The 27,985-nt window shown below is 38.0% G+C and overlaps 1 protein-coding gene across 2 annotated transcripts; it reads right to left on the bottom strand.

Annotated features, from left to right (window-relative positions):
• Window positions 1-72: 72 nt before the first annotated feature.
• Window positions 73-27,985, bottom strand: LOC139949710 (kelch-like protein 17). Of its 2 annotated transcripts, none has more exons than XM_071948205.1 (9): window positions 27,890-27,985; window positions 15,312-15,506; window positions 14,125-14,512; window positions 9,586-9,714; window positions 8,372-8,880; window positions 7,479-7,710; window positions 6,340-6,480; window positions 5,246-5,438; window positions 73-4,717 (listed from the first exon to the last, which is right to left on the bottom strand). In XM_071948205.1, exons 3-9 carry the CDS (start codon window positions 14,405-14,407, stop codon window positions 4,495-4,497), a joined length of 1,710 nt encoding a protein of 569 aa, XP_071804306.1. In that variant the 5' UTR covers window positions 14,408-14,512; window positions 15,312-15,506; window positions 27,890-27,985; the 3' UTR covers window positions 73-4,494. The 2 variants fall into 2 exon arrangements, with proteins under 2 accessions (XP_071804306.1, XP_071804307.1); XM_071948206.1 differs by having other exon boundaries at window positions 15,332-15,506.

The following is a 27,985-nucleotide window of genomic DNA, read 5'->3' as shown; positions in this document are numbered from 1 at the left end:
CTCCATTTCATGGCTCTGCTTACTGCAGAATTCTGCGCTTACCAAGCCCTGTAAGGCACATAATTCTACAGGATTTTATACCATGCCATTCCACGCTTTCGCCCTGCTATGATCCACAGAAGTACACAGTCTAAAGCGTGTCGTAAGCACAGCATTCTTTGGCGGGTAAGCAGCGTCATTAAATGGTTACACACTTATGTTTTCACAACCCAAATTCCGACACACCATGTGTATTTCCTATTCCTAACCTTAACCCTAACATTAACTACGAGAAAGCTGTCGAAACGTAGGGCTGTAGGGCTGTTAGAATACATGTATAAAGCAGTCAACATGAAATTGAACCAAGTGGTCTTCAGTTGTCTTCAATTTTGTTTTGAGGTGTCGTGAGTTGTCCGTGTTTTGTACATGATATCAATGTACCGTTAGGCAATATTGAGAGAATGCTACAGTTGTGGGTTCGAATCCCTCCCTAGTCATCATGAATAACAGGACTCGGACTGTACGTACATGTAGTTCAGAGTTTCAGTAAAACGCATGAAATTACACAATACTATTTTAGACGTTAGAGTTAGTGTGTACTGGATTTGATTCAGTACAGCATAATAAATCAAATGATGCTTTGCATTACATTAGGAATATTCTAACCAAGTTAGGTACTTGTTGCTTTTGGATATTGTTTGATAGTCTATTGCAGCGCATGACTACAGGCATATGTTACTCATGTGGAGTTCGAACCCATGACCTTTGCAATGCTAGAGCAAATGACTTACCACTAGACCACCGAGCTAACCAAGTTGCTAGAGGACAAAAAAAACCACAAAATTCTCCCGACACAGAGTTAAAAGTAACCTCTATTAATATTGGAATTTGATGGAATAGGGACGTAAAATCAAAGCCATAATGCATCTAAAATAAAGAGTTGAGTATTTCATTTTTAAAACTTAAAGACTAAAGCTTAATCCCCATCAAGGCTGTATATTTCAAAGGAAAATGAACCAAAAGCAATAATCATCATCAAGATTTTAACCAAACATAAAATGAAACGTTCCAAACTTAACTTAATAATCACATATATAATTTGGGATTTTTTTAATCAAACATAAAATGAAACGTTCCAAACTTAACTTTATAATCACATACATAATTTGGGATTGAACAAAATTTTTTTTACTAGAGCGGGACTTAAACCTGCGACCTCTAGATTAACGTGCAAAAGTTATCTAGACATAGATGGACCCTCAATATCTGTGTTTGACATATGTGTCCTCACCCCATCACTAATTGAACGCTACAACATTTCCATAGCTTTTATAGGAAACCATACAATGTAATTAACCTATGAGTCTGACCCTTTATAGAATTAATGACCATTTTATTTAATGTGTTTGTAAATGGAGTCAGCATAAAAAGTTGAAGGTGAAATGTTTTCGGCGACACTTAATTTCATGTTGAATGCTGCAGCAAGTTTTTAATTTAAAACAAGGTCGTGTTTAGAATTCTCTTTGAAGTGATAATCAACATGTTTACATGTAGTTCTAACATACTTAGTTCACAAACATCATTGTGTTCGAGTGCAACAATGTTGTATCTCAGTTTTGTAGCAAGGTTGTTGTCACAGTTTTGTTTGGTTGTATTTCAGTTTCGTGACGACGTTGTATCTCAGTTGTAAAACAACTTCGTATCTCAGTTTTTTAACAAGGTTATATTTCAGTTTTTTAACAACGTTGTGTTTCAGTTTTGTAACAATGTTGTCAGCTTTGTAACAACATAACAACTCGGTTTTTATAACAAGTTTGTATCTCAGCTATGTTCGTTGTATCTCAGTTTTGTAACAACGTTGTATCTCCATTTTGTTATAACGTCATATCTCACATGAGTGCTCTGTGCAGGATGGATCTCAGCACCTAAGGTTTTGCGTTAAGTATTCATATACTAACATTATTTTATTTGAGTGGTGATGCATAGGTGTGTGTTTGTACAGCGTGCAAGCTTGAACTGGTGTTTCTTTGTGTTAATTCATGACCATGTTGACCAGGTACCTATAATGTGTTGATAAACATGGACAAAATGTACATGCATGGACTAGTACTTGCACAGCAATAGACCTTTATCATGCTGCCTCCATCTTCGTCATGTTCCTCGTATCGAAGAACAATAATGAATGCTAATAATCATTTTGAAAAAAGGAACCAGACTATTTTGTTCTTCCAGCCTCGGTTTGGTAACATTGATATCAATGGAAGAAATTCAAGATGGCTTCACCGTGATAAAGGTCTATGTGACACAGTCTCTTGCTTATATTTGTCCGTCAGCTTTGAACTAACAACACCTTTAAGTCCAAAAATGTGACAGTGCTAAGACTACAGTGATAAACTTTAGTGAGGCAGGATAATACTGTCTGTAATACTGAAGAAGGTTCATGCCTAAAATTGGCATACCTTAAAAGGTGGGTAAAGAATTAGTGTGAGAGTACATACTACAGTGTTCCTATAAAGTCCAACACCAAAGGCACTTCATATAGAGGTGATCATATTCTTAAATGTCTTACTTTTTAAATTCTTAAGGTCTACATAATTATTTCAAACCATAATGTATGGTTATTCTGGGCACTTGTGCACTATTCAGTGTTACTTTTTAAAATATTTTGCGACTAACATTATTTCACTTCCAATATTTATTAAGTTCCAATCAACATAAAAAATAACCTGCTGCGAGCACTGCTCTGAACACTTCTGTCCACACAAGGTGGTAGATTTATTTCTTGAGATCCAAAATTCACAGCTAGAACCCCAATGCCAAAACTAATGCTTAACTTTGTCTGTTGAACACGATACAAAATTTGGTTACACTAATTGACATTGTGAATGCTGGAAACACGAGGCTTGTACAAATACTTCTTAGCATAAATTCTAACTAGTCCTTTTTTCTCCCCTTCTCAAATCTAAGCTAGCAATTATTTAAATCTGACATGACATTTTAGAAAATGTAAATGTTTTTTTTTTTATTTGGCAAATTTTCAGTACACACTGCTTGTATTTGAAGCACCTACAAAGAATTGTTCAGAAATGCATTTGAAGAATGCTACACGGCGTAATGCACAGAAAGTGGCTAAGCACAATATAATTATGCTTACTAAAATACGATTACCAGTGAAAATGATATGTCACATGAACTCTCTGTGACTGGTATCCTGCTTCCTTTTGCTCATGATAAATGTGTTCAGCGACATTTACCTGACGCAGCTTTATGAAACTGGAGTCAGCCATTTTGTTTATGACCACTTGCAAATAAATGTAACCAGACCATAGAGTTACAGTAAATATAAGAACTAGAAGGCGCACTTGTGATGTTGCTTGCACAAATGCGACGGGAACGCAAGGAGACACACGCGCCATTATGTACGCGCGTTAAATATGCAGTACACGTTGAAGTTTGTGTTTATTGAACACTTTAAGCGATGCTGTTTTGTCAACTTACAAAAAAGCCACACAAACACATGCTGTGGGGTGCCTTTTTTGTCAACTTAGAAAATGGCCACCTGCGTGCATGCCGGGTCGCGTACATAGACCAGTGTGCCCTCTAGTTCTTATATATAACTCTATGAACCAGACTGAGGCTATAAGCAGATATAGTCTGGCCCTTTTTTAGTACAATGAGAATCAGCATTCTTGATTGCTGCTGTACATTTATACAGGAAACTTGACACAGATGATGCAGTACTTTCGCTAGTGTTCAAATGATGTTACAAATTGAGTCTAATAGTAACTGCTGAACTTTCAAAATTCTCTTGATGTATAAATTTGATCCTTTTTATTAGTAAAGTTTTGGGTATGAATATCAGACGGTGTTCGAGTTATGACCGTCCGTATATTTTACTAATTGACTTTACTGCCGAAATTGAAATGCATTACTACAATGCTAAATCTACAACCACGTAATCCACAGAGTGCTGTGCCAAAGTCACGACCAGAACAGTAAATTTTGCTTTAAGTAATTTTGTTTTCTTTTTCACTCTCACTATACACCAAACCAAACTCAGACCCCAGTAGTACAGCCAGATGCTTTCCCGCCCAGTCAGTCACATTGTGGATGATTGCTGGTGAGAAAGTATTAATCCCTTGCACACACCTCACACGCGGCAACTGTGCCACGCTAACCGTTTTGTTTGTCAATAGTTTTTTACGTGTAAACGCAGCGTCTCCAAAAATGCGCACTTCACTGATTAATGCACAGTGACATTGATTACCAAAATGGCGCATTCAAGATTATTCTGATGATGATGTCAGGTGAATTGGGTCAAAACAAATACAAGTGAACAACCAGATCTGGTTGCATCATCCTTTTAAACCGAACCCTCTAGCACCCTTCCCTTGGCCTAGGGTCTACACATAGGATAGTGTTGAGCCAATATGGCCGCAAGGTTTATTTGATAATCTAAGTGCATCCTTGATAGAGTTGTTGTATGAATTGACTTTATACACACACTTAAAATCTCTAGACCACAGCTGAACCACATCCCGCCCTTGCCACATTCATGTTACTCGCCACAGTCCACGTATCCGTGTAGGGATCGTAGATTTCAACTCCTCGGAGACGATTTGTTCCGTCGAACCCACCCATGACGTAGATCTTGTTGTCGAAGATTGCTACCGCCGGCCAGGCTCGGGCTGTTTGAAGGGAGCGTATGGAAGACCACTGATGTGTTTGTATATTGTACCTGGTGGAATAAAACAAAATCATGGAGTTATTGGTTTTGAGGCATTACAGGGTGAGGTATCAATGTATATTCAGTTTGTGGTAACATCATTTGTACTACTTTGCTGTATCGATTTGTGCTTTGAGAACTTGTCTTGATATCTATTTTACTGCAACGCAGTAGATTTTGGAATAAGGAAACACTTTTTTCATCAATGTATACGCTACCTTGATACAATAATTTTCTTTGTCGATTGTAACTTTCTGTCTTTGTAGTTCTGTAACCTTGTAATCTGTTTAACTTTGGACTGTTCTTTCTTTGGCATTTTGTAACATGAAACCGTTGTAACTTTGTTACGTAACCTGAAACTTAGCAACATGTAATCGTTTAAACATTGAAACTCTCTGTCTTTGCAACTTTTGGAACTTTCTGACTTTTTATCTTCCTAACTTTATAACTTTTGTAACTTTCCATCTGTTTTTGTAACTTTTCTGCTCAACTGTTCCACTTATCAAAGCCACCTTTGACCTTCGACCTTCTATAACTCACCTCTCTGCTATATTAAAATACTGGTCCGTATGGCGCAGTCTGCCCCCAAAGGCATAGATGTAATGGTCCATAGCAACCAGTGCTAGACCGGATCGAGCCTTCTCCATCTCAGCTACAAACGTCCACTCCTCAGTCTCGGGGTCGAAGCATTCAACGCTTGCTCGGTCTGTGTGGTAACTTTTATCATACCCACCTGGTGTTAGGGGAGAATTTGTTACGTGTTATTAAACCGCTTTGGGGTTGAACAAAGAAAATTTGACTGGGGCTGGATTTGAACCAACGACCTCTGGAATAATGTGCTGCGCTCTACCAACTGAGCTGTCTAGTAATAGAGCGCACTACAGCATTGTAAAGGCCTGGTCCCACTGCAACAATTGAGAACGAAAACACTTTCTATTGGTTGAATGAGCGAGTGCGTATTCTGCGTGGAGCAATTCAACCAACAGAATGCGTTCTCTTTGCGTCGAGATCATTATCGTTTTCGTTATCGCTGCAGTGTGACTCGGCCTTAAGGCACACTTTCATGTAAACCATTCAAAGGCGCCAATCTAGTAGAAATTAAGTTGAAGTATTTATTAAATTGTTGGGAAAGCAAGTATGAGCAAGTGTGTTTTAAGCTTCTGCTGGAAGAGAGTGATGCTGTGCATTTATCTGAGGTCTTCAGGAAGTGATTTCAAGAGTCTTGGTGCTATGTAGGAAAAGGCTAAGCAAGTTTGAGGAACTTGAATTGTATTGCTGATAGATCTCAAGCCTGGTCTAGTTGTACAGGGCGTCAACAGATTTTGAAGTAATCCATCTAACTATTTGAAATAACAAAAGTGGCTTCTTATATAGCGCACGTTTTATTCATCACTCAGTGACACTCAAGGAGCTTTTACAAGCAGTATTTTCCTGCAAGGTGTGATGGGACTACAGTGTACATTTGAATCATGAGATCTACTCCTTTTACATAGCACCATGTAATGGTTTACAAGGTGGCATGTCGCAATATGCTGCCAATCCAGCCAGGAACATCCGAAGGTTGAAGCAATAGTTTAGCATCTTGCCTAAGGAATCACTTTGTAAACATTTGAAGAAGAGAATTATGTTTCTACCTGCAACATAGACTTTGCCGTCACACACTGCTACCCCACATCCAGATCTTTTCTGCTTCATACTGGGCATAAACTGCCACTTGTCATTGTTAAGGCTGTAACGCTCAACGATGTTATAACTACTTGTAGCATTCTCTCCTCCTGTACAATAAGATAATAGTGTAGGAAACCAATCATTTAGCATTGTAAATTACATGGTGTTTAGGCTGGTAACCAAGTGTTGCAGTGATTAAGAAATGTTAAGTTAAAGGAACACGTTGCCTTGGAACGGACGAGTTGGTCTATAAAAAGCATTTGTAACCCTTTTTTTAATAAAATGATGGTTGGAAAGATGTTTTAAAAGTAGAATACAATGATCCACACAAATTTGCCTCGAAATTGCGTAGTTTTCCATTTACTGTGCGAACTAACACGGACTCCCATAAATGGCCGACCGAGCTAGTGTACAAGGTAAATGGAAAAACCGTGCAATTTCGAGGCATGTTTGTGTGGATCTTTGTATTCTACTCTTTCAATATCTTTCTACCTATATGCATTTTATAACAAACGGTTGCAAACACTTTTCAAAGACCAACTCGACCGATCCAAGGCAACGAGTTCCTTTAAGTGAGCTTTTTCAATGAATTCAATTGAACTTAACTCAACTCCGATAACTCAACAATCATTCTATAATGCAAAATGTTCATACATTTATCTAAAGAGGTCAATATCAAAGATGTATAAAGAACTACAATGTACTAGAATAAGAATTAGACGAAACACAATGAACAGAGCCAAATTAGGAGGCATATTCAAAAGACCAAGTCTTGAGCGAAATGCCTTTATAGAACAAGAAACTGAACTTCTTAATAGAAGTTTAGATTCAACAGAATGTTACTGGACAGACAGGAAATGGAAACATAACAAACAAAGCTGACGCGACCTAACAAACTAGGACAATGGAACAAGAAGGTATAGCATAACTAGAAACTATTCGATGGAACAAAGCTATTATGGAAAAGTAGCTTGCTCAAGGACAAAAGTGTCACGACCGGGACTTGAACCCACACTCAAAAACACCAACGGTTGAGTCCAATTCTCTTAACCGCTCTACCGCGTCACTCCTTATAAATTTGTCTCAATCTAAGCAATGTACATACCTAAGGCATACAAAAGTCCATGCAGACTCGCTAAGGCCATAAATGATCGAGGTACGTTTAGATTTGTTCGAGGGCTCCAGCGTTTTCGAAGTGGATCGTAGCATTCGACTTGACCGAGGTACATTGTTTGGTCGTCACGGCTCCCACTAAAGGCACATTCACCACCCACAGCGTAAAGCATGCCGTTAACTGTCGCTGCTCCAACTGCCGTACGAGATATAGACATGCTTTCCTGTAAACAAAAAGTTTAAAAGTCAACTTGGTGTTGTAGAATCAGTATCAATATCAGTAATGAGTAAAGTCTAAAGAAATAATTTGTTGATGTCTCAACAACGGCGATTTCAAGATCTCGATTTTGAAAACTCTTATTCTCGGTTTCGGAGATAAGGTTTGGAGGTCTTATAAAAAGGGTGCTTTCTTTGAGGACCCCAAAAACTGGGGTTAACTCCTACTCTTTTGAGATAATTGATCAGGAATTTTTTTGTGCACTACCAATCCTAGCACATGTGGATCATTGTCCAAGCAATAATAGTGTCTTACTCAAGGACACAAGCGCCACAACTGGGACTCGAACCCACACTCTGCTGTTCAGAAACACCAGAGCTTGAGTCCAGTGTGCTTTACTGCTCGGCCAGGACACACCATTACCATCAAGGGAATGAAGAAACTTTGGGATTCTTATGGCCTGTTTCAAACCTCGGCTTGAGCTCCGGCTCAGGCATGTCAGGCTCCAACAATGGATGCTAATGTTCGAGCCACCGCAAACGAAATACATGCAGCTCCAAAAATGCATAGGCTTGAAGGTCGGTTCACATTCTCTGCGCTTTCCATGTGCGCAGAGCCAACAGCGAGGTGGAGCCTAAGCTGAGGTTTGAGAAGGCCCCTGGACTCACCTGCGGGACCCATCTATCCCTGGACGCGTCGTATCTCTCACAGCTACTCAACTGACAATCCACGCTATTCCTTCCTCCAACGACGTAAATACTCTGCGGTTGTGATCTACTACCTATCAGAGCTAACGCCTGATTATCATTACGTATTCGTAATGCGTTGGCTAACCTATCGCGACACTTTGAACATTGATTGATGAGTTCTGATTGGTGGACCCTTTTCAAGAGGTACTCCTTGTCCAGCAAGGCAAAGCGGATGTTCTGTAAGACATTGCAGCAGCAGCGGCTGCGATTCTGAAGGTCGTAGCTCAGCCACGAGATCGCTGCTTCGTAAACCTCCTCTTCCCCATCCACCTGAAGCTGATCACTCTTCAGGAGACTGACGACATCCTGCTCTGCCAGGAGAAAGAACTCTTCCGTACGGATCACCTCGCGGAAATGTTGATAGATGAAACGTCGAGACGTGTTTTCCAGATCGGAGCAGGAGTACATGTCAGCAAATGAGTGGATACCTGGAGGTCAAAGGTTAAAAGGTCAATAGTTTGTTTGTTTAGATGATCTCCCTGTCAAACTTCCCTAAGGGGATATAAAAACCAGTCTGGAAACGGTTAATCTCTCTCATACAAACATTGGTTTCAATCTCTATTATTATGAATTGCACAAATTAATAAATTGTGATTCAGTAACTAGACGACAATACTTATTCAAGTCATTTTGAAATCAGCCGTTATTTTGGTAGGCTTAGAACCCACAACCTTGTGATTGCAAATCTTGCAGTCTAACCACTTGGCTAGTTTTCATGAGATCACTTCAAAGGCTGTTTATGCTGTTAAGGTGTGGAAGTTTATTTCTTGTCTCTCAGGTTCTCTACAACAGTTGGATTTGGCAGTAACCTCTTCAGTGACCGTAAAGTCTTGTAAAATGGCATTTGTAGGTCTGGGTTCCCCCTTAGTTCAGACCCAGACCCTTCCAGATGTTACAATTCAGGAGGTTTACAGACTCTATGTATCACCAGAAAGACAAAAGTACAGGTTTGAACACAATGTGGACTTTAATGATTGCTTTACTTCCTTCAAGAAAATGTGAAGGCTCAACGAGAATTTGAGAGAATCCTAAAACCAGGAAAATGTCAAGAAATTAAATGTCTTGAAGTGTCGGTGGAGAACTTCAAAGGAAAGAACAGAATAGTTTCAAGAATCAAAGTGCACCGCACTTACCAAGGCAATTACTGGCATCAAGTTGAGACTGTAAGAACGTGCAGCACACGTTACGAAGACTGCCCATAGTTAGCATGCTGGCTCCTGCTAACACGATCTGTACGTTCTCCACATTAATTTCAATGAGTCCTGTACCAAATACATAGAAAATGGAAGTGAAAAAAAACGCACACTAGTTTGAATTGATATGCATTTTTTTTTTAAGACAGTGGACACAGATGATTCGCCTAAACCAACAATTCAGTTCAACATTTAGACCCTAATATTGGTACCATGCACGGACAGTCAGCCCTCGTTATAAAGAGCACTGTTATTTTGTATAAAGAGATTCTGCCAATTAAGAGTACATTCTGAAGTCCTGAATCTTATTTCTACTTTAATCTCGTTTCTACTTTAATCACATTTCTACTTTGTGGTTCTTTGCTCTCCTGTTATAACGAGTATAACATCTATCATATCGTTGCACTACACGCTGCCAAAACATAGGTTTCGAACTGTTTGGGGCAAGTCTAGTTGGTAAGACACTGCTCTAGAATTTCATTTCATTGCAAGGGTCGTGGGTTCGAATCCCACCCGAGTGCTATGCCTACTGAGTATACAGTGCTAACACTAGTGTATGGGTAAAAACAAAAATTAATATGAGTGTTATGTTGTTTGAAAAACATCCTCCAGTGGTAAAGAGTAGCATACCGTCGTACATTCATAAGTCCCAAATCTCATTTTCTATTTTGTGTTTCTTCGTTTTGATGTTCTCTTAACAACAACATTCCTGTTAATAAAAAAGTAGTTTTGTTAATGGCCAATCTTGAATCAAGAAACCTTGTATGAATATCATAGTATCATGACAACATGCCTTGAATTTTGTTTTTTAAGGAGCACAGAAACTTTCCTCTGGTGAAAGTAATAATAATAATAATAATAATAATAATAGTACTAATACATGTAATACTATGTTCTTAGATAGCGCTTTATCATACCCCTAGGGGTGTATCAAAGTGCTCAGTATTTTGGCCTGTAAGGTGTGGAGCTTGGTTTTGAAGTATGAGGCCTATTCCTTTAAAGCACCATGAGAAGGTTTACAAGGTGCTGTGGCGCAATGCTGCCAATCAAACCAGGAACACCGGGGCGAACTGCCTTCTCAATAAGTGCACAGGGGTCGATTTCACCAAGAGTTAGGACTCGTCTTATCTCGAGTTAGGACGAGTAACTCGTCCTAACTTAGGATTAATCTTAAGGTCTGCATGCTACAGTGCAGGGTTGGGACTCGTCCTAAGTCCTAAGATTATTAGTCTCATATTAGAAAGAGTTTTGTGAAATCGACGGCTGGGCTCTTTTATATGCGTTACACAACACACGGGACCAATGGCCTTACATCCCATCTGAGGGACAAGGCATCATGGTGTCTTGCTTTTAGGACACAGGTGTCACCACTCTCGAACCCACACTCTGCTGATCAGAAACACCAGAGTTTGAATCTGGTGCTGTGCTCTTTAACCGCTAGGCCATAACATGTAAGGGGCACTTCTATAGGACAAGTCCTAAGATTAGTCTTATATATTAGAAAGAGTTTTGTGAAATCGACGGCTGGGCTCTTTTATATGCGTTACACAACACACGGGACCAATGGCCTTACATCCCATCTGAGGGACAAGGCATCATGGTGTCTTGCTTTTAGGACACAGGTGTCACCACTCTCGAACCCACACTCTGCTGATCAGAAACACCAGAGTTTGAATCTGGTGCTGTGCTCTTTAACCGCTAGGCCATAACATGTAAGGGGCACTTCTATTTAAGGACGATTTAAATTTGTATTGAAACTTTGCAAAGGGCATCACAGCAAAAGTACTGTGCACCAAGGCAATTGCTGTTGGTGCCGTGGGTTATTTCACGGCCGTCACAAGATATGGACAGGAATGATTGACTGTTAAAGGCAGAGGACACTATTGGTAATTACTCAAAATACTAATTATTAGCATGAGTTTGTAACAAGTAATGGGGAGAGGTTGACAATATAAAACGATGTGAGAAACGGCTTGTCTGAAGTGCCATAGTTTTCCAGAAAGAAGTAATTTTCAACAAGTTTGATTTTGAGACCTCAAATTTAAACACACACAACTTCATGTGACAAGAGTGTTTTTTCTTTCATTATTTTCTCGCAACTTCGACGCCCGATTGAGATCAAATTTTCACAGGTTTATAAATTTATGTATGTTGAGATACACCAAATGAAAACAACAAAATTCTCTTGACAGCCTTCGTCAGAATTAGCCAGAAGGAAAACAAGTCTTCTCTTTGCCTGGGGCAGAAGTGCCTAATTAGATTTTTTGAAACTGTACATCGAATTGTCAATACTTTTATTTTGTAAAAAAATAAAATCATTTTTAACAGGGTTCAAAATGTTTTATAACAGGGCTCACAATGTTTTTATAATAGTTATTGCTTTAATAACAGTGTAGGAGCTAGCCTATGTAATGTTTTTATAACAGCTTACACACAATTATATAACAGTTACTTACATGTACTGTTTCTATCCACTGCTGTATGTACAATGTGTTTTTCACCAGTATACATGTACATGTAGTATCTACATGTATTGTGGTTTTATAAGAGTTCATTATGATATTTCTTTGGGTTTTTTATAGGCATATATCTGTCTTTTTGATCCAATTAAGTTCTTTTTTATTAAGATTTCTCTTTTAGAAAGTGATTTAGTTCGCATTTGGATGATACCTAAGAGCTGCTTAAGCGCAAAAAGTAGCTAAGCATAACAAAAGTATGCTTACCAGAACAAGGTTAACAGCTAAACTACCATGCCACAAGTACTGTTTGTGAATGCTATCCTGGGCAGGCAGTATTGATCAATCTGAGTTGAAATCAGGGAGCGGTTGAGTTAGCCTGAAGACCAAAATTGATTTGACACAGTTTCAAGTTTTTTTTAAAAACTAAGACGAGTTCCTCTTTGGGCACAGAGAGGAACATGCAATTCCTCACACCTGGAATTGCCAATTTACAAAATTATCAGAGAATTTATTTAACTTCCATATATTTTGTCATGTTGTTGCCAAGGCAACAGGCTCCTTTTCAAGCATTTAAAAGAAGTGATTTAAATAACAAGAGCAATTCCCTTATTTTGAATTCTGTTCGATTTCGATGTGTATTTGGTTTGCGGTAACACCAAATGTGTAATGGGTAGATTCGGGTTGCATGGTTGGCTTATATAATGAGAGTTGGCTGTATACATTTTAGATTTCCCCAGATTATTAGAAAGCTTACTTAAGTGTAGATAATGAGAGACTTCAGAATGCACTGTAACTGGTAACCTCTTTACAGTTCTCTTTATAAAGATAGTTGACTGCAAAAATTTCAAACCCTTTGTAAGCATGATTTTGTTATAATTTCGGAATGAAACAACTAACACACCTGGTAGCAAATGTTTCCTCCTCGTGAGTGTAAAAATAAGAAAGTTTACCTATGTAAAAGATAAACACCAAGTAGAAATCATTCTGTAGACCTTATTTCAATTCAGCATGCTTTGGCCAAACAACCACAAATTTAGGTCCGAATTCCCCAGTTTAAAGAAAACATAGGAGAACCCTGAAGGGGCACCAAGGCCCAGACCTAGGCAACAGAGGCCATGGACACTAGGACACTATAAGGTTTGGGTAAATTTGTCTGTATTAACATACCCAAACTAAACAGAGAACCAAACAGTGAATCGAACAGTTAAGGGAACACGTTGCCTTTGATCGGACAAGTTGGTCTATAAAAAGTGTCTGTAACTGTTTGTTGAGAAATGTATATGGTTGGAAAGATGTTATAAAAGTAGAATACATGATCCACACAAATTTGCCTTGAAATTTTGTGGTTTTCCTTTTACTTTGCGAACTAACACGGTTGGCCATTTATGGGAGTCAAAATCTTGACTCCCATAAATGGCCGACCGCGTTAGTCGACGAGGTAAAAGGAAAACCGTGCAATTTCGAGGCATGTTTGTGTGGATCATTGTATTCTACTTTTATAACATCTTTCTACCCATGCATTTGATAACAGTAACAAATGCTTTTTGAAGACCAACTCGACCGATCCAAAGCAACGTGTTCCGTTAACTTATGTTGTGTCCGCCATAACTCAAAAAGGCTAATTAATGTAGTGCTCTTTATAACAAGGATTGTCTGTGTACATGTTAGATTCTCCCAGTTTAAATTTGTTGTTTTTCAACATGCACCACTTAACCCAAAGCAAAGTTCAAGGCAACATGTTCCTTTAACTTATGTTGTGTCCACCATAACTGAAAAAATATAATTAATGTAGTGCTCTTTATAACAAGGATTGTCTGTGTACATGTTACATTCTCCCAGTTTAAATTTGTTGTTTTTCAACATGCACCACTTAACCCAAAGCAAAGTTCAAGAACATCTTAAAATTTTCCTCATAGAAGTTGCCTTTATACCAGCAGGCAGAGAACAATTGCTGTGCGCTTTCAAGAATGAAATTCAAGGCCTGCTAATGTGTTTCTCGTGAAAATCCTATTTGTCTTACCTGTGTACATAAATGTTAAGATGATTTCCATGGCAACCGGGTCCACTCCGTGAATCTCAATGTGATTCTTGGCCGTTTCTTTCATCCCGTTGGTGAACATCGCTCGTAGATACGGTGAACACCCCGCCAGAACGACCTTATGCGCGTGGAAAATCTGATCCTCCAGGCACAAGACGATATCGCACAGGTCTTGTTTTTGCCGTAGTTCATTCATGACGCTGAAGGCACTGTGCGTGTGCAAGGTGATTGTATAGGTACGGGAGTGGATCATTTTGAGATGCATGTAGGCTGGGCGCTGAACACAGCTTGCTCGTTGACCAATCTTCAAATTTATATTTCTCCGGCAAAGGTAGAGTTCTGACAGTTTGTTTTGAAACAATGCGACAACCTTTTGGGTGCGATACAAAATTATAGAGAGTCCATTGGCATGATTGACTAACCTTCAAATTTATATTTTTCTTCAACAAGGGTAGAGTTTTGACAGTTGGGTTTGAAACAATGCCACAACCTTTTGGGTGCGATATAAATTATAAAGAATCCATTACCATGGTAACAGCTTTCAAAGTATGAGCCTGCTCTTTACCTGCAGGCTTCCGATGTGGTTTATTTTTATCAACAAATTAATGTTTTCGCCTGAATGCTACTGGGGGGGGGGGGTGATGATGCATCAATCACTGCATTGTTAACAGCCAACGTTTATTAGCCTTGAATGAAGAAAACAAAGCTAATCTTTGGCAGAATGGAATACAAAGGTTTCTCTGATTAACGTTTTCTTCAAGCGATTCTTTTTCCACAGAGACTTGTGTTTTAGATTGATGCATAAAAATGAACTAAAACCCACTGAAATCTTGTGTTACAACAAACGATTCTTTTTTCCACAGAGACTCGCGATTTAGATTGATGCGTAGGAATCAACTAAAACCCTCTGAAACCTCTCACTGGAAATTCTAAAGGTTGGCGAGTTCACTCTGTTGGAATAGACTGTATGGCATTTAGCGAGTATCAGACGAGACTTGGTTTGGCGTTAATTTCTCTACCCCTAGCCTAACCTTAACAAGACGTGCATGACAAAGGCACATGTATTTTTCTCATAACTGTTCACCATACATGAATATTCATAACATGACATCATCATAATGACACCTTTTTACGCATTTAAAGGCAACAGGGGATTTTTGATTACGTACACCGTGACTAACTAATTTACATTTTCTCTCAACTGCAATGTGAATTTTTCCCCGTTAATAATGACTGTGGAAATGCATGATTCATGGTGAATTTAGCGTAGAATTCACAGCTATTGATGTGGAGTCTAGTAGAGGGGATGCTCAGCTCATTACACATTCACCATACAGTCGGCGTGTCATTCGTCCACGGCCGTGCTGCAAATATAAATGATCAAAATAGACCATAACAGGTTAAATTTTGTGCAGTTGAGAAAATATTCTTTATACACTGTACATCTCTTGATGAAGGATAAACTGTAGTGGATTAAAAACTATTGAATTCAAGTTTAGTTTGAATGGACCCCGAGGCCACAATGACCCCATTAACCAACAATGGCCACAATAGACCCTTCCCATGAAATATGTAAATTGCACATAGCGCGTGCGCACTAACGTTTTGGTTGGCAAAATGAGGGAACATCTCACTGTTTTGTACACGGCTAATGGGTGCGTGACGCAGACGCGATTGCGCGTCTGCTTAGTGCACAACTGTATGGCGTTTGCCAACCAACAGGGTCTGTACGCATGCGTGAATGTGATTAGCATATTTCATGGGAAGAGTCCATTGAAATGGGTCTCTCGGGCCATTTAAAATAGTTAACGCAAAAAAATTCAATTTAAAAAAAAAATCTTCTTTACAATTGTTGTGACCCATCCACTTACCCCAAATAATCTATACACTACAGAACAAAATAGTACCTCAAATGGTGCAGTTATTTTAGGTCAAAGGTCCCCATCATCAGTAGTTTTAAATGGCTTTTCTTGGCTTAAACAAACACTTTGTAGTTTAATCAGGACTTAATATAAAGATCTTGACCAGCTGGGTATTTTGGTCTCTTTTTGTTTGTAATATAAAAACAGATTTAAACAAAAACTGAATTTAAATCTTCAGTAATACCTTTCGACCCACCCACCCAGAAAAAAATCCAATAATTATGACAAATTCTGGAAAAGAATATAAATACAAACTCTGAATGGCCCATAAGGGGTGGGGTTGGCTTTTTAAGGGCATCCTTTGATAGTCCTGTCATTTATTTTTCTTCTTCACGTTTTATACTAAATTATTGTTTTCCTGTTATATTCCTCTGTTCTTGAGATTGTATTTTTGCCATGTTTCTTGCTGTATTTCATCCAAATAAATTCAAACCAAATCAAATCAATGAAAATCCATGAAACGATGCAAAAGAGAAAATGAAAAACAGGGCTTATTTCAAAGAGCTGCTTAAGCAGAAAACAGTGCTTTAACAAGCAAGAATACCAGTTACAGATAGTACACATGACAGTACCATATGGCTGGTAACCTTAATTCTGGTAAGCAAGGTTCTGCTGTGCTTAGCCATTTCTTGTACGTAAGCAGCTTTAGGAGTTCGTGGAAAATCATTCGAGAATGAACAGAGAAAATTTAATCATGATGTCATGCAGTATAAACAATTTCTTAATTTCCAAACAGCAATATTAGTTTTATATTGCCAATTTCCTGCAGCCTGGCCCTACTTCATGTACTTTCCTACAAAATCAATTCTTTTATTACTGGGTGCGTTCGTTTAGCTGCCCTGGGTCTACCCCGTTGTGTGGCGTTTTTTTTTTCCAAGACGAACCTGGGTAATTATCTGCACACGTTCATCCTGGAAGGAAAAAACGCCACACGACGGGGTCAACCCAGGGAAGCTAAACGAACGCACCCACCGTGTACTCTGTTAAAGGCACTGGAGCCTGGACACCTTTGGTAATTGTCAAAGACCAGTATTCTCACTTGGTGTATCCCAACATGCATAACTTATCAATTCTGTGAAAATAATTTGGACTCAAATTGGTCATCGAAGTTGCAAGAGAAAAACAAAAGAAAAACACACTTATTGCACAATTAATTTGAGTGCTTTCAGATGCATAATAAAAGGCTTCAGGCCTGAAGTCTTTTAATATTTTAGTGAGAAATTACCCCTTCTCAAAAACTACACCACTTTAATAAAAAGGAGCCATTTCTCACAATGTTTTATACTATGAACAGCTCTCCATTGCTTGTTACCAAGTGAGTTTTTATGCTAATATTTAGTTTGAGTCATTACAAATAGTGTCCAGCCGTTGATTTCACCAAACTCTTCCTAACTTAGGATTAATCTTAGGACTTAGGAAGAGTCCAAGCCTTAAACTGTAGCATGTCAACCTTAAGATTAATCATAAGTTAGGCCTATAGTTACTCGTCCTAACTCGAGCGATTTGTGAAATCGGCTGCAGTGCCTTTAATCGTTCAAATCAAATCCTGTTATTACTGTGTACTCTGTATAAGTTGGTCAACAGTGCTATCATAATATTAGAATCTTGTTGCCTGTAGGATGTTTGTTTTATGTAGGATCCTCTGTATATCATGCCCAGATCACTTTCATAGTGGTTGTAGGCTCTTCCTTTTCTAAACACGATATTTAATTATAACAAGTTCGCAGACAGTGAGGGGAGTTGTTTGTAGTAGGTTGTTTGTGAAGCACTCTGTAAACAGGTTGTTAAAATTTATCTGGGGTTGTTTTGAGTGAAAGCTGAGATATATATTTATGGACTCTTGGACCGGGATACTTTAAAAGTCTTTGGAATTTAGGATTAGTGTTGAATCAGGTTTGTCAAAATGAAAGTGTTTTTAATGCTAATTGTAATGTCATATTTTCTTCTATCTTAAATTTGTTTTCCTAGTAATTTTTACTCATAGACCCTTGAAACTCAACCATTTGGCTGAATTTATCTCACCGTGATTAAACACATAAACAAATTAAAAAAGAAAAGAGTATAAAAATACATACTCTTTTCTTTTTTAATTTTAATGTAATTTGTATAATTGTTTTATCAAATTTTGTATTGTTTACCCTTTTTATTGTAAATTGTTGCAATTCAGCATGTGGCTGCTTATGACATTTTTTAATAAACCATTCTATATAGGAAATAATTAACCTAAAATTAAATCATTAGTTTATAAAAAATAAAGATAAAAAAGGTAAACCAAAAAACTAAACCAAGAAACTAATCAAAATAATAAACAATAATAAATGAGTAAATTTACTTATTAAGAGTTAGTACAACTCACTGAAGAGAAAAAAATTTATAAAAAGTTAACTTATAAATAAAATCCAATTGATCAATTGAGCCAAAATGTTCATAGTTTGATTTGAAGATTACCAAAAGTACACCCAATACCTTTAAATTGGAGAGGTGTGATGTACAAATTAAAATTGTAGTTAAAAACACCCTTTTAAAGTTTGCATAAATTTACTTATTTATATTTTACATTAAACATTGTATAGGCCTACTAAGAATTTTGAGTATTGAATTTATAGCGTACATCTTTAAAATGGACAGCGCAACACATCCCCAAAAGACAATGCATTATACATTGCACAACCATATGACGTTAGCGTGCACATATTTTATGCAACACACATGTGTTCAACAGTGCCATTATACGGAGAAAATTTGGCTCTAGAATCGTTGCAGGCATATTGAAGAGAGGGGGTTCATTTTGTATGTCAGTGATGGCCGTGCTTGCGTCAGGCTTACAAATGTTAACATAGAATTGTGTGCTTTCAGATGCCTGAGGACTGTCATTGTCAAAGCCTGTCTCAGATTCAAATTTGTTGGAGTAAAACTCTAACAATGTTTCATAATATCTTGAAACAGCTTATAGTGCTTTTTCCAATTAAGTTTTTTGGTAATTCATACTTGGAGTCCATTTATGACATTTGTGTTGTTTTACTGCAATATGTACGGGTTATGGTATGTCTGCAAACACTTTGTATGGATGATGGACATGTTTTTTTCCACTACCCTCCAGCAACAGATTTACATAAGAATAATGTGAACAAAATGTTGTTAAAGGTGCACTATGTGTGATACTTTTGATTTGGGGTGAACAGAGAACAATTTACTGGAACAGGATTTGAACCCGAGACATCTAAATTGCTCATTTTGTGCTCAAGGTGTAGGCATACCCCTTCCCTCCCCACCCCACCCCCCCTCCCCACCCCACCCCCCCTCCCAGTGGGTTTTCATTGTGTGCTTGTAATCAAGGTTATCAAATAAGTTCATCTGGATTCTTGACTACATTTAAAGATGCTATGTCAGATTTTTGGCCCAAAACATTAAAAAATAACTTTTACTTTTAATGGTCAGGAACCATGACAAAAATTTAAAAGGTTTCTTATAAAACGCATTAGAATTAGTCACGTGATATATTGTCGGGATCACAACAAAAACTAATTTTGAGCACTTTATTTCACCATGCTACTCATAATTGGCGGACTTTTTTCGAGCAATGGCTCAAATGAAAGCTTGTAACTTTCTCGACCCCCATCAAAATACCTATTGAATTTTAAATCAAAATTTTTGGGTTAAATTGGCCAAAAATCTGACATAGCATCTTTAAGAGGTTTGTTTTTGTTATAGGTTTTCTCGGTCAAATTGACAAGTCAGCAGTAAATTTAATTTTTGTGCGTTCGAATTAAAGCTGTTTTGCCTCTCCAGTTGTTACTGCGTTTCAAATTCTGAATTCGGCCATTCAATTTCGTTTTGAGTTGAGTCAAATTCCTTTAGCACTCTGTTCAATTTAGGGTATCGTCATTCTTTTTCGTGACACACACGCCTTAAGAAGCGTCTGCAAATTTGAATGCTGCTTTGATGAATTGTTATATTGAATGACTATTTTATTAAGTGGAATGACGCAACATTACATTTGACTAACCATAAAATGAAATGGAATAACCCTTTTCAGTTGCATTCGATTTCGCCCGAAATAGAATAGCTTGGAGGTTAAATTGGCTGCTCTTTTTCCGAAATTGACTGAGAAAACCTATATGTAGTTAGTTACGTTTCAACAAAGGTAGCAGGGCATACAAGCTCCAGAATATTTATGACTTAATTCAGAAGAAAATAGGTTGTTAAACTATGGGGACAATAGATGGGGGTGGAGATACACCTAGTGCCCAATAATGGTCATGGTAGTCAGCTAGTAAGATTGCTGAGTGTTCTACATCTGAGCTGTCTATATTGAGCTGTCTAGCCCTATATTGGTGGTTTCCCTACTTTGTCAATATTTGTTTAGGGGTGCCAGTCAGAGGCCAAATTCAACCTTCAACCAAATTCAACTGCGGTATATAAATAACCATGGATCACACCTAGCTCTATGATAATATTATCCTAGTCTACTTACACATACATTGTACCATGGAGCTATAAAGAAAGGACTCTGTGGTAACACATGCAATGAATAATTCATAACCAGCCGACAAAGTGACTACATTTTGTGTGATTGAAACCAATGTGAAGACTGACTTGTTACTTTCTGCTTTCAAAGTTTTTGTTCCCCTTCATGTATTTAAAATGTAATCTACAAACCAATCAATCATTTATAACTATTTCTGTCAATATTTAAAGTGCTTTGAAACAATGATTTTTCAGGCGACTAACCTAGAACAGACGTTGTCAATTATTAGATCATGTTGTCAATAAAAACACAGCTCAAATTTCAGGGCGATTTTGCCCCCCAAAAATGCCAACAACTTTCTGCCACTGTGTAACAATGGCAATGCGTTTAACTGGTTTTTGTTTAAAGCCATTAGACACTTTCGGAGCAGAAAAAAAAAAAAAATAGTTCACAGATTTACAAATAACTTACAGGGTTTACAGAAGGTAATGGTAAAAGACTTCTTGAAATATTATTCCATGATATGCTTTACTTTTAGAGAAAACACTAAAACAATTATCAATTCTTGACAACGAGAATTACGGATTTATAGTAATCACATGTCATGACACGGCGAAACGTGCGGCAACAAGGGTGGGTTTTCCAGTTATTTTCTCCCGACTCCGATGACCGATTGAGCCTAAATTTTGTTATTTTATATATAAGTTGTGATACACGAAGCGTGGGCCTTGGACAACACTGTTTACCGAAAGTGTCCAATGGCTTTAAAAGCATATGTAAAGACACTGGACACACCAGTACTTGTCAAAGATCAGTCTTCTCACGTGGTCAACATATAATGCATAAAATAACAAACATGTGAAAATTTAAGCTTGATTGGTCATCGGAGTTGCGAGAAAACTTTGAAAGAAAAACACCCTTGTCACACGAAGTTGTGTGCTTTCAGAAGCTTGATTCAAATTCTAAACTTCAGGTCTCGAAATCAAATTCGTGGAAAATTACTTCTTTCTCAAAAACTACATTACTTCAGAGGGAGCCGTTTCTCACAATGTTTTATACTATCAACCTCTCCCTATTACTTGTTTCCAAATGAGGTTTTGTGATGATAATTATTTTGAGTAAGTGTGTACACTGCCTTTAAAGAAAGTCACTTTTAAACCAGTATTGCTTCATTACTGTTACATTGTACCAGTTATTTAACTGAAATACTCAAGAACCACGGACCTGTCCAGTCTCGAGTTCACTGGCCCGACACTACATACTGGCCTCAGGCCTCGAGAGTCCAGTGTAAATTTCAAGCCCTGGTTAAAGTCAGAATATTGTGAATGAGATGACACCTTAACATGTAACTCATTTAAAAACGTTTATTGGTTAATGTAAATTTTATGTAAAGCGCCGGTGAGCATTTGTCTTTTTCATGGTTTTGGCAGATATGCTATTATTATTATTAGATACTGTTTATTACAAACTTTAATAAACGTGTTCAAAACAACTTGTAACAAACAAAACCAGAAAGCACAGTGACTCTCACGTGAGTTCAAGGCCTGGAATTACAAGAAGGCCACTGAGGCATCCTACCTCTATTGCCCCTGGTCTTGGCCTGGGTGCCCCTTCCAAAGTTTCCCATTCAACACAGTACAATTTTCCAGTGGAAGTGCCCTTTGCAAAATAAGAACGACCTTTCCCTTTCAAACATGAAATTCCACACCATGCAAAGCTTCAAACACCATTTATGAAATTCCATCCAGGCCTGAGGGGCAACGTGTATTGTACCAGCATTTATAAGTTGTTTTAGTTATTAAAATTAACGCAGATGAAATTATAAATGCAGGTTGTTTGGTTTAGACAAGTATCATAATTATGTTCAAAGTGCCTTCGTGGCAGTTTCTTGCTTGTTGGGTTCACCAATGCTAAACTGAACCACACTGCAGATTATAATAAATAAAGCTTGTTGATTAGGGCTTGAATTTGGAGGGAAAATCTAACTAGACTGTTGGGCTTGTAGCTCAAAATATTTACTAGACCAGACATTTTCTTACAAAACCAGAAGAAGAAAAAAAAACTGGAAAAAAACTTCCGATGCAAATTATGCATTTAACTTGTTTAAAACTCTTTTATATTTTAACAAAGTACCAAGTGGAAGTTTTAGAATCTGTACCAATCATACTCCTTTAAAGGAACACGTTGCCTTGGATCGGACGAGTTGGTCTATTAAAAGCGTTTGAAACCGTTTGTTATGAAATGCAGCTTGGTTAGGGAGATATTTTAAAAGTAGAATATAATGATCCACACAAGTGCATATCACTCGAAACTGCACGGTTTTCCTTTTACGTCGCGAACTATCATGGTCGGCCATTTATGGGAGTCAAAATTTTGACTCCCATAAATGGCCGACCGTGTTAGTCGACAGGGTAAAAAGAAAACCGTGCAATTTCGAGGCATATATGTGTAGATCATTGTATTCTTCTTTTACAATATCTTTCTAACCATATAAATTTTACACCAAACGGTTACAGAACGATTTTCAAAGACCAACTCGAACCGATCCAAGGCAGCGTGTTCCTTGAATGTTCATCTGTTTTTGTTGGGCTGGGTATGCCTACCACAAGCTTTTAGCTTTTCTGGTAATGCCCCCATTTCCAGTTCTCCTCATTGCTGTACTTTGTTATTGCTATTTTGACCTGTTGGAATGGAAATAATTATCTTGAAATGAAAAAAAATGAATTCATTTCGTCTTAATTGGTATTTTGTACTTCATATTCAACAGAACTGAAAGATGGGAATCAAAGTCATTTGAAAATAATTTATTTCAATTTTTACGCAGTGAAGTGTTGTTACTCAATTGAAAAACACAAGCTAGCAGGACTTGTGACTCAAGTCACAGGCTTTCCTGGCCCGACACTCAAAATTTACTGGCCTCGTCAGGCCTGCGATCCAGTGTTAAATTCAAGCCATGTTGATGATGTGTGGTGCACAGAAACGCGAGTATGTTCGTAAACAAATAACTTGATTGGCTAAAATTGTCCTGTTTTTTTTAGATAGGGGGGCCTCCATTTCTTACTTTAATCCTTTGCTCATTGCTCTTCTTTTTGCAAATGTTTAAATGTTTTCTTTTTTTATGCCTCTGACCAGTATTGTAGCCAGGCTGGGCAGTGCTGATGGGCAAGCCTGCCCAGGACTCACGTTTTTTGCCCAGCACTCTGAGCAAAAAACAATGCCCAGCACAGATTTCAAATATTGTCCTCTTTGCATTGATCTAAGACACAGCTAATGATAAGGAGTATCAAATGTCACAGAGAAAGAAGTCAAAAGGTGATTCTACTAATTGCATGGCGCCATAACATAAACAGTTTGAAAACCTTGCCCCACTTCCAACAATAATGGCCCATAATTAAACACAAATAATTTTGTTGATCTCCTTTCCCTTGGTAGACTTCCAACAAAATTTGATTTATTGCCCATCACTAAAACTGGTCTAGCTACAACCATCAACACTGCCTCTGACCCTTGCTTTATACTCTGACCTCTGACGAAGGTCCGGTTTGGATCAATAGCGAAGGCCATCTGCCCTACCAGTATTATTGTTATTATCACCATTTATTACCATATAGCTGACACAGTCATGAAACCAAGGATGAATAATGAGAGAAAATACACCCGTTTCAGACAGGCGCTCCAGAGTCCCACCGAACCAAATTCTGAATAAAGTACATGAAAAGTGTGGGGTCTGAAACAGTAAGGAGTGACTGGACATCACTAAAAGTTGAAAGATCGACTGTTGTGACTAGTCAATTAGAGTCGCTCCCAATCTATTTATTTTGGCGTGACTCTGGTACATGTACATGCATGTCTGAAACTGAAATGGGTGTGAATCACTGTAGCTTGCAAGCCTGAGGAAACTTGTAAACAATGATCTGCTAGTGAACTAGAAACATCAGAACGGTTCTTTTACATGCACTACCAATCCTAGCACACAGGACCTAAGTACGGCTTAATGTCCAATCAGAGGACAAAACAATCATGTTATTGACAGTCCAATTGGAAAGAACCCATTATTAGAAACGTGTTGTACCTGACATAAAAGTTATCTACAATTGAAATGAGTCTTTATTTGTTCCACTGTATGCACCACATGATACATTGTGTGTCATGTTCAACAAGGTCAACTTGAAACATTATGTTAATATTCTCTATTTAGGCCTATGGTTTGGTTATAGCTATGGTTTGCCAGTGGGAAATGTCTTTTTCACCTAGGCCTGGTTTAAATTTTAACATTTTTTTTCTACTGTGGAGCAATAGGCCTAAACTAGCAATATCGTTTTAATCAAGACTATTCAGGCATCTATAGGCCAACAAGAGAAGTTTTGATAACAAAAATTTCTTTACAGTTACATACATAGTACTAACTCATGTTACAAAAAAAACAAAAGTTGACAAAAAGCTGGTCAGCATTTCAATTGTCAGATCTTATATTTTTAGTCTTTTGAATTTATTTGAGTAGGCCTATTACTTAACACTTACTTATAGCTTGGTTGCATTAAAATAATTCAAATGAAACAGGTTCTCCCCAGGTTGGTCCAAAACTTTGGGGCATTCTGGACCTAAATTGTTTACGCTTGGCCGGAACACGCTAATACATTGAAAGTTGATTAGTTGAAGCGTGGTGTTTGAAATGTTTGCCATTTGGTATTTATATCGGTTTGAAAAGCTCATTGCTATCTGGAACATTCCATATGGATGCTTTTCTCTTGATGTTTTTTTGTTGAAATAAAATGAAATAAAACCTCTTTTTTTTCACTTATCTGCCGAAATATATTTGCTTTGACACACAAATCAAGCATATTGGCCCAATACACTTAGCTTAGTGCGTACGGGGAGAACCCGGAAAAAACTTGGTTCGGTAATCTGAATCGGTATGTTGTTCTCATTTTGATGAAACCACTGGTCCAGCACCACTGAACAACAAGGCCCTAAAGTTGTGTGGATTTTCCCCCTACATTCAAGCATTGTTCATAATGTGGTGTCATGAATGACAATGTCTAGGCTATTCTTTGCATACTAATGAGCTTCCGGGTTTTGCTACAAAGGGCAATCCTGCCAATCAGGTGGCTGCATTCTTGACAACAATTCTTTCATTATAAACTACTTGATGAGCTACTTACAAAAAGCTGGAACCCAAACAAGCTTTCTGATCTTAAGAAGGGTTAAGGCCAAACAAAAAGCATGTTTCTTGTTATGAGGCCGCCTCTTTTCCCCCCTCTTTTTCATAAAAAAGGACACATTTTATCAATCTCATAAAAAATCTGTTGAATTTTCTATTAAAAGCCAAGGGACGCTTTTTTTTTTTTTTTTTTAAATGTGTCGGGCGGCCATTTAAAAAAGGAAGAAAATAAGACCCTCCTCCTTCCTTTTTTTCACAAAGGCAGGAAGGTAAACATGTTTTTTTAAAATTATATATTTGGCCTTTAAAAGTCCTTAAAAAAAAAAAGACAGTTAGTGAACTGAACCTGCCATATATGCACAGTGTCAAATGACTTGTGAACAAACACATTGCATGCATTGTATTGTTCTTGCATTTGGTGTTCCACATGGAACATGTTGTACCCTTCTGTCTTGATTGTGTGCTTGGAATCCCAGGAATTCTTTAGAGGATTTTAGGGGGGGGGGGGGGGGATATTTCCGTTCAGGATAAAAATAGTGTGTTCAAGTATGGGAACAGTGGGGGGGGGGGACACCTCTGTCCATGCTCTTATTATTCTGATCTGGTGATGGAACCAAGGATAACTCAAGTGAACTTAATCCCTGTAGCTCGCAAGCCTCGTTAAAACCTGTAAACAAGGGTGCTTGCTACAATGCATTCATGTCGTGAACCACAACCAGAAACACCAATGTTATATAATAATGATCCAAAAGTTTCCATTTTGGGGCAAACTTATGTATGTGGAATACCAATATTTCTGTTTTTTCCTGCTTGGCAGAAAAAAAGCATGATACCAGCCCCAAATAGTACACTCCACAAAATAGTTAGTAGTTTGGCTGGTAACCTTTTTCTGGTTAGCAAAATCTTGTTGTGCTTGGAAGCAACTTTTTCTACTTTTAAGCAGATTGGGCCCTGGTGTTGGCCTTGGTGCCCCCTCAAAAATGTCCAACACTAAGACTTGAGCAGATTTTCAGTTTCCTATGGAAGTGCCTTTAGCAAAATGAAAAAATGGCCTGACCCTATTAAAAAGTATAAGTATTTTTAAAGATGAAATTCTAGGCCTGCACTTTAAAAAGGTTGTTTGGACTTGAATCAGGTTTTAGGTCAAAAAGACAGTAAGATACCAATTAGTCGGCAATGCAGAACTTTAATGTTTGTATTTTGATGTAATTATTTTAATTGAACTTGTATTGTAATTTGCACCAAGGTGCTTAGGGATAAGGCTAGGCTAACTAGGGTGCTACGTGTGTAAACAGGCAGTGATTGGTGGACCACCTGCTCGCACCCGTCCCAGTTCATCATGGATTATATCATGGGAGTCCACACAGTCCCACCCAGTAGTAGCCTAAGTACTAGTACTACCCCAATGAAGTTATTTGAATTGATTGTTAAAAGCCCTGGATGTCTCAGTCACTTTGTACCTTTGCCACTTCTAGGTCACTTCGTATCTTCAGGTCACTTCAGACTTTGCAATTACATCACATCAACTTCTCGAAAAAAATAAATTGGTGTGATTTTTTTCGATAAGACGATAGGATGCTTCGACTGTAGTAAAATTGAAATTCATAATCTATACCCTACAAAAAAGCCTACATACATGGACAATAAGGTTTTTCGCGATTCACAACTGCAATGCATTGTGGGTAGGCAGATGGGGCAGTTTGCTATGCGGTGTATGTTGTCATGCACGGCTCGCGCACGCACCGCCTATATCTTTGAGTGGGTTCAATAGCACCCTCTTGATATATTGCCATTTGCGATAAACCTTAGTCCTTACCCATATGGGCATAATAATACATGTTGTAATTGTAATTGTAATACTAAGTAATACATACATAGTGGGAACTGTATGTCACTGAACGTAGAGCCTAACAAACTAAAGCATGTAAAGAGCAGGGCTCAAACTATGATTCAAACTTATGTAGCGACACACACCGAAAACATGCTCATTATGTATTCAGAAAAAGATGATCCATTGCTCTGTTGTTGGACCAGACATGATAAATTGAAACAACAGTGATTGAATTTAAACACAGTCAGACAGATGACCAGCTGCATTGGCAGTCAACACCTGGACATCGTTTAATCTACTTAGATCTCATATTTTACAGAAACTTCTACATTTAAAACATGACAGCCACACAATCACATTCTTACCTCTGTGTTTCAGCCCCGATCCTGCAGGAATAAGTCAACAAAACGCGTAGAAAGGCAACGTTTTTCAAGTAGTCCACACCCGCTTCCAAATCTGAC

This window comes from Asterias amurensis, chromosome 17 (genome assembly GCF_032118995.1).
Source record: "Asterias amurensis chromosome 17, ASM3211899v1".
Lineage (NCBI taxonomy): Eukaryota > Metazoa > Echinodermata > Asteroidea > Forcipulatida > Asteriidae > Asterias > Asterias amurensis.
The sequence above is the reverse complement of the archived record's forward strand: the minus strand, read 5'-3'. Positions and strand labels throughout refer to the sequence as shown.

Bases quoted from the DNA above. Each gene is read 5' to 3' on its own strand.
- LOC139949710 (XM_071948205.1), bottom strand. From the start codon at position 14,407: ATGCATCTCAAAATGATCCACTCCCGTACCTATACAATCACCTTGCAC. The intron at 7,711-8,371 runs GTGAGTCCAGGG...TTTTGTTTACAG, and splicing joins GGGATAGATGGGTCCCGCAG to GAAAGCATGTCTATATCTCG. The intron at 6,481-7,478 runs GTATGTACATTG...CTTATTGTACAG, and splicing joins TGGACTTTTGTATGCCTTAG to GAGGAGAGAATGCTACAAGT.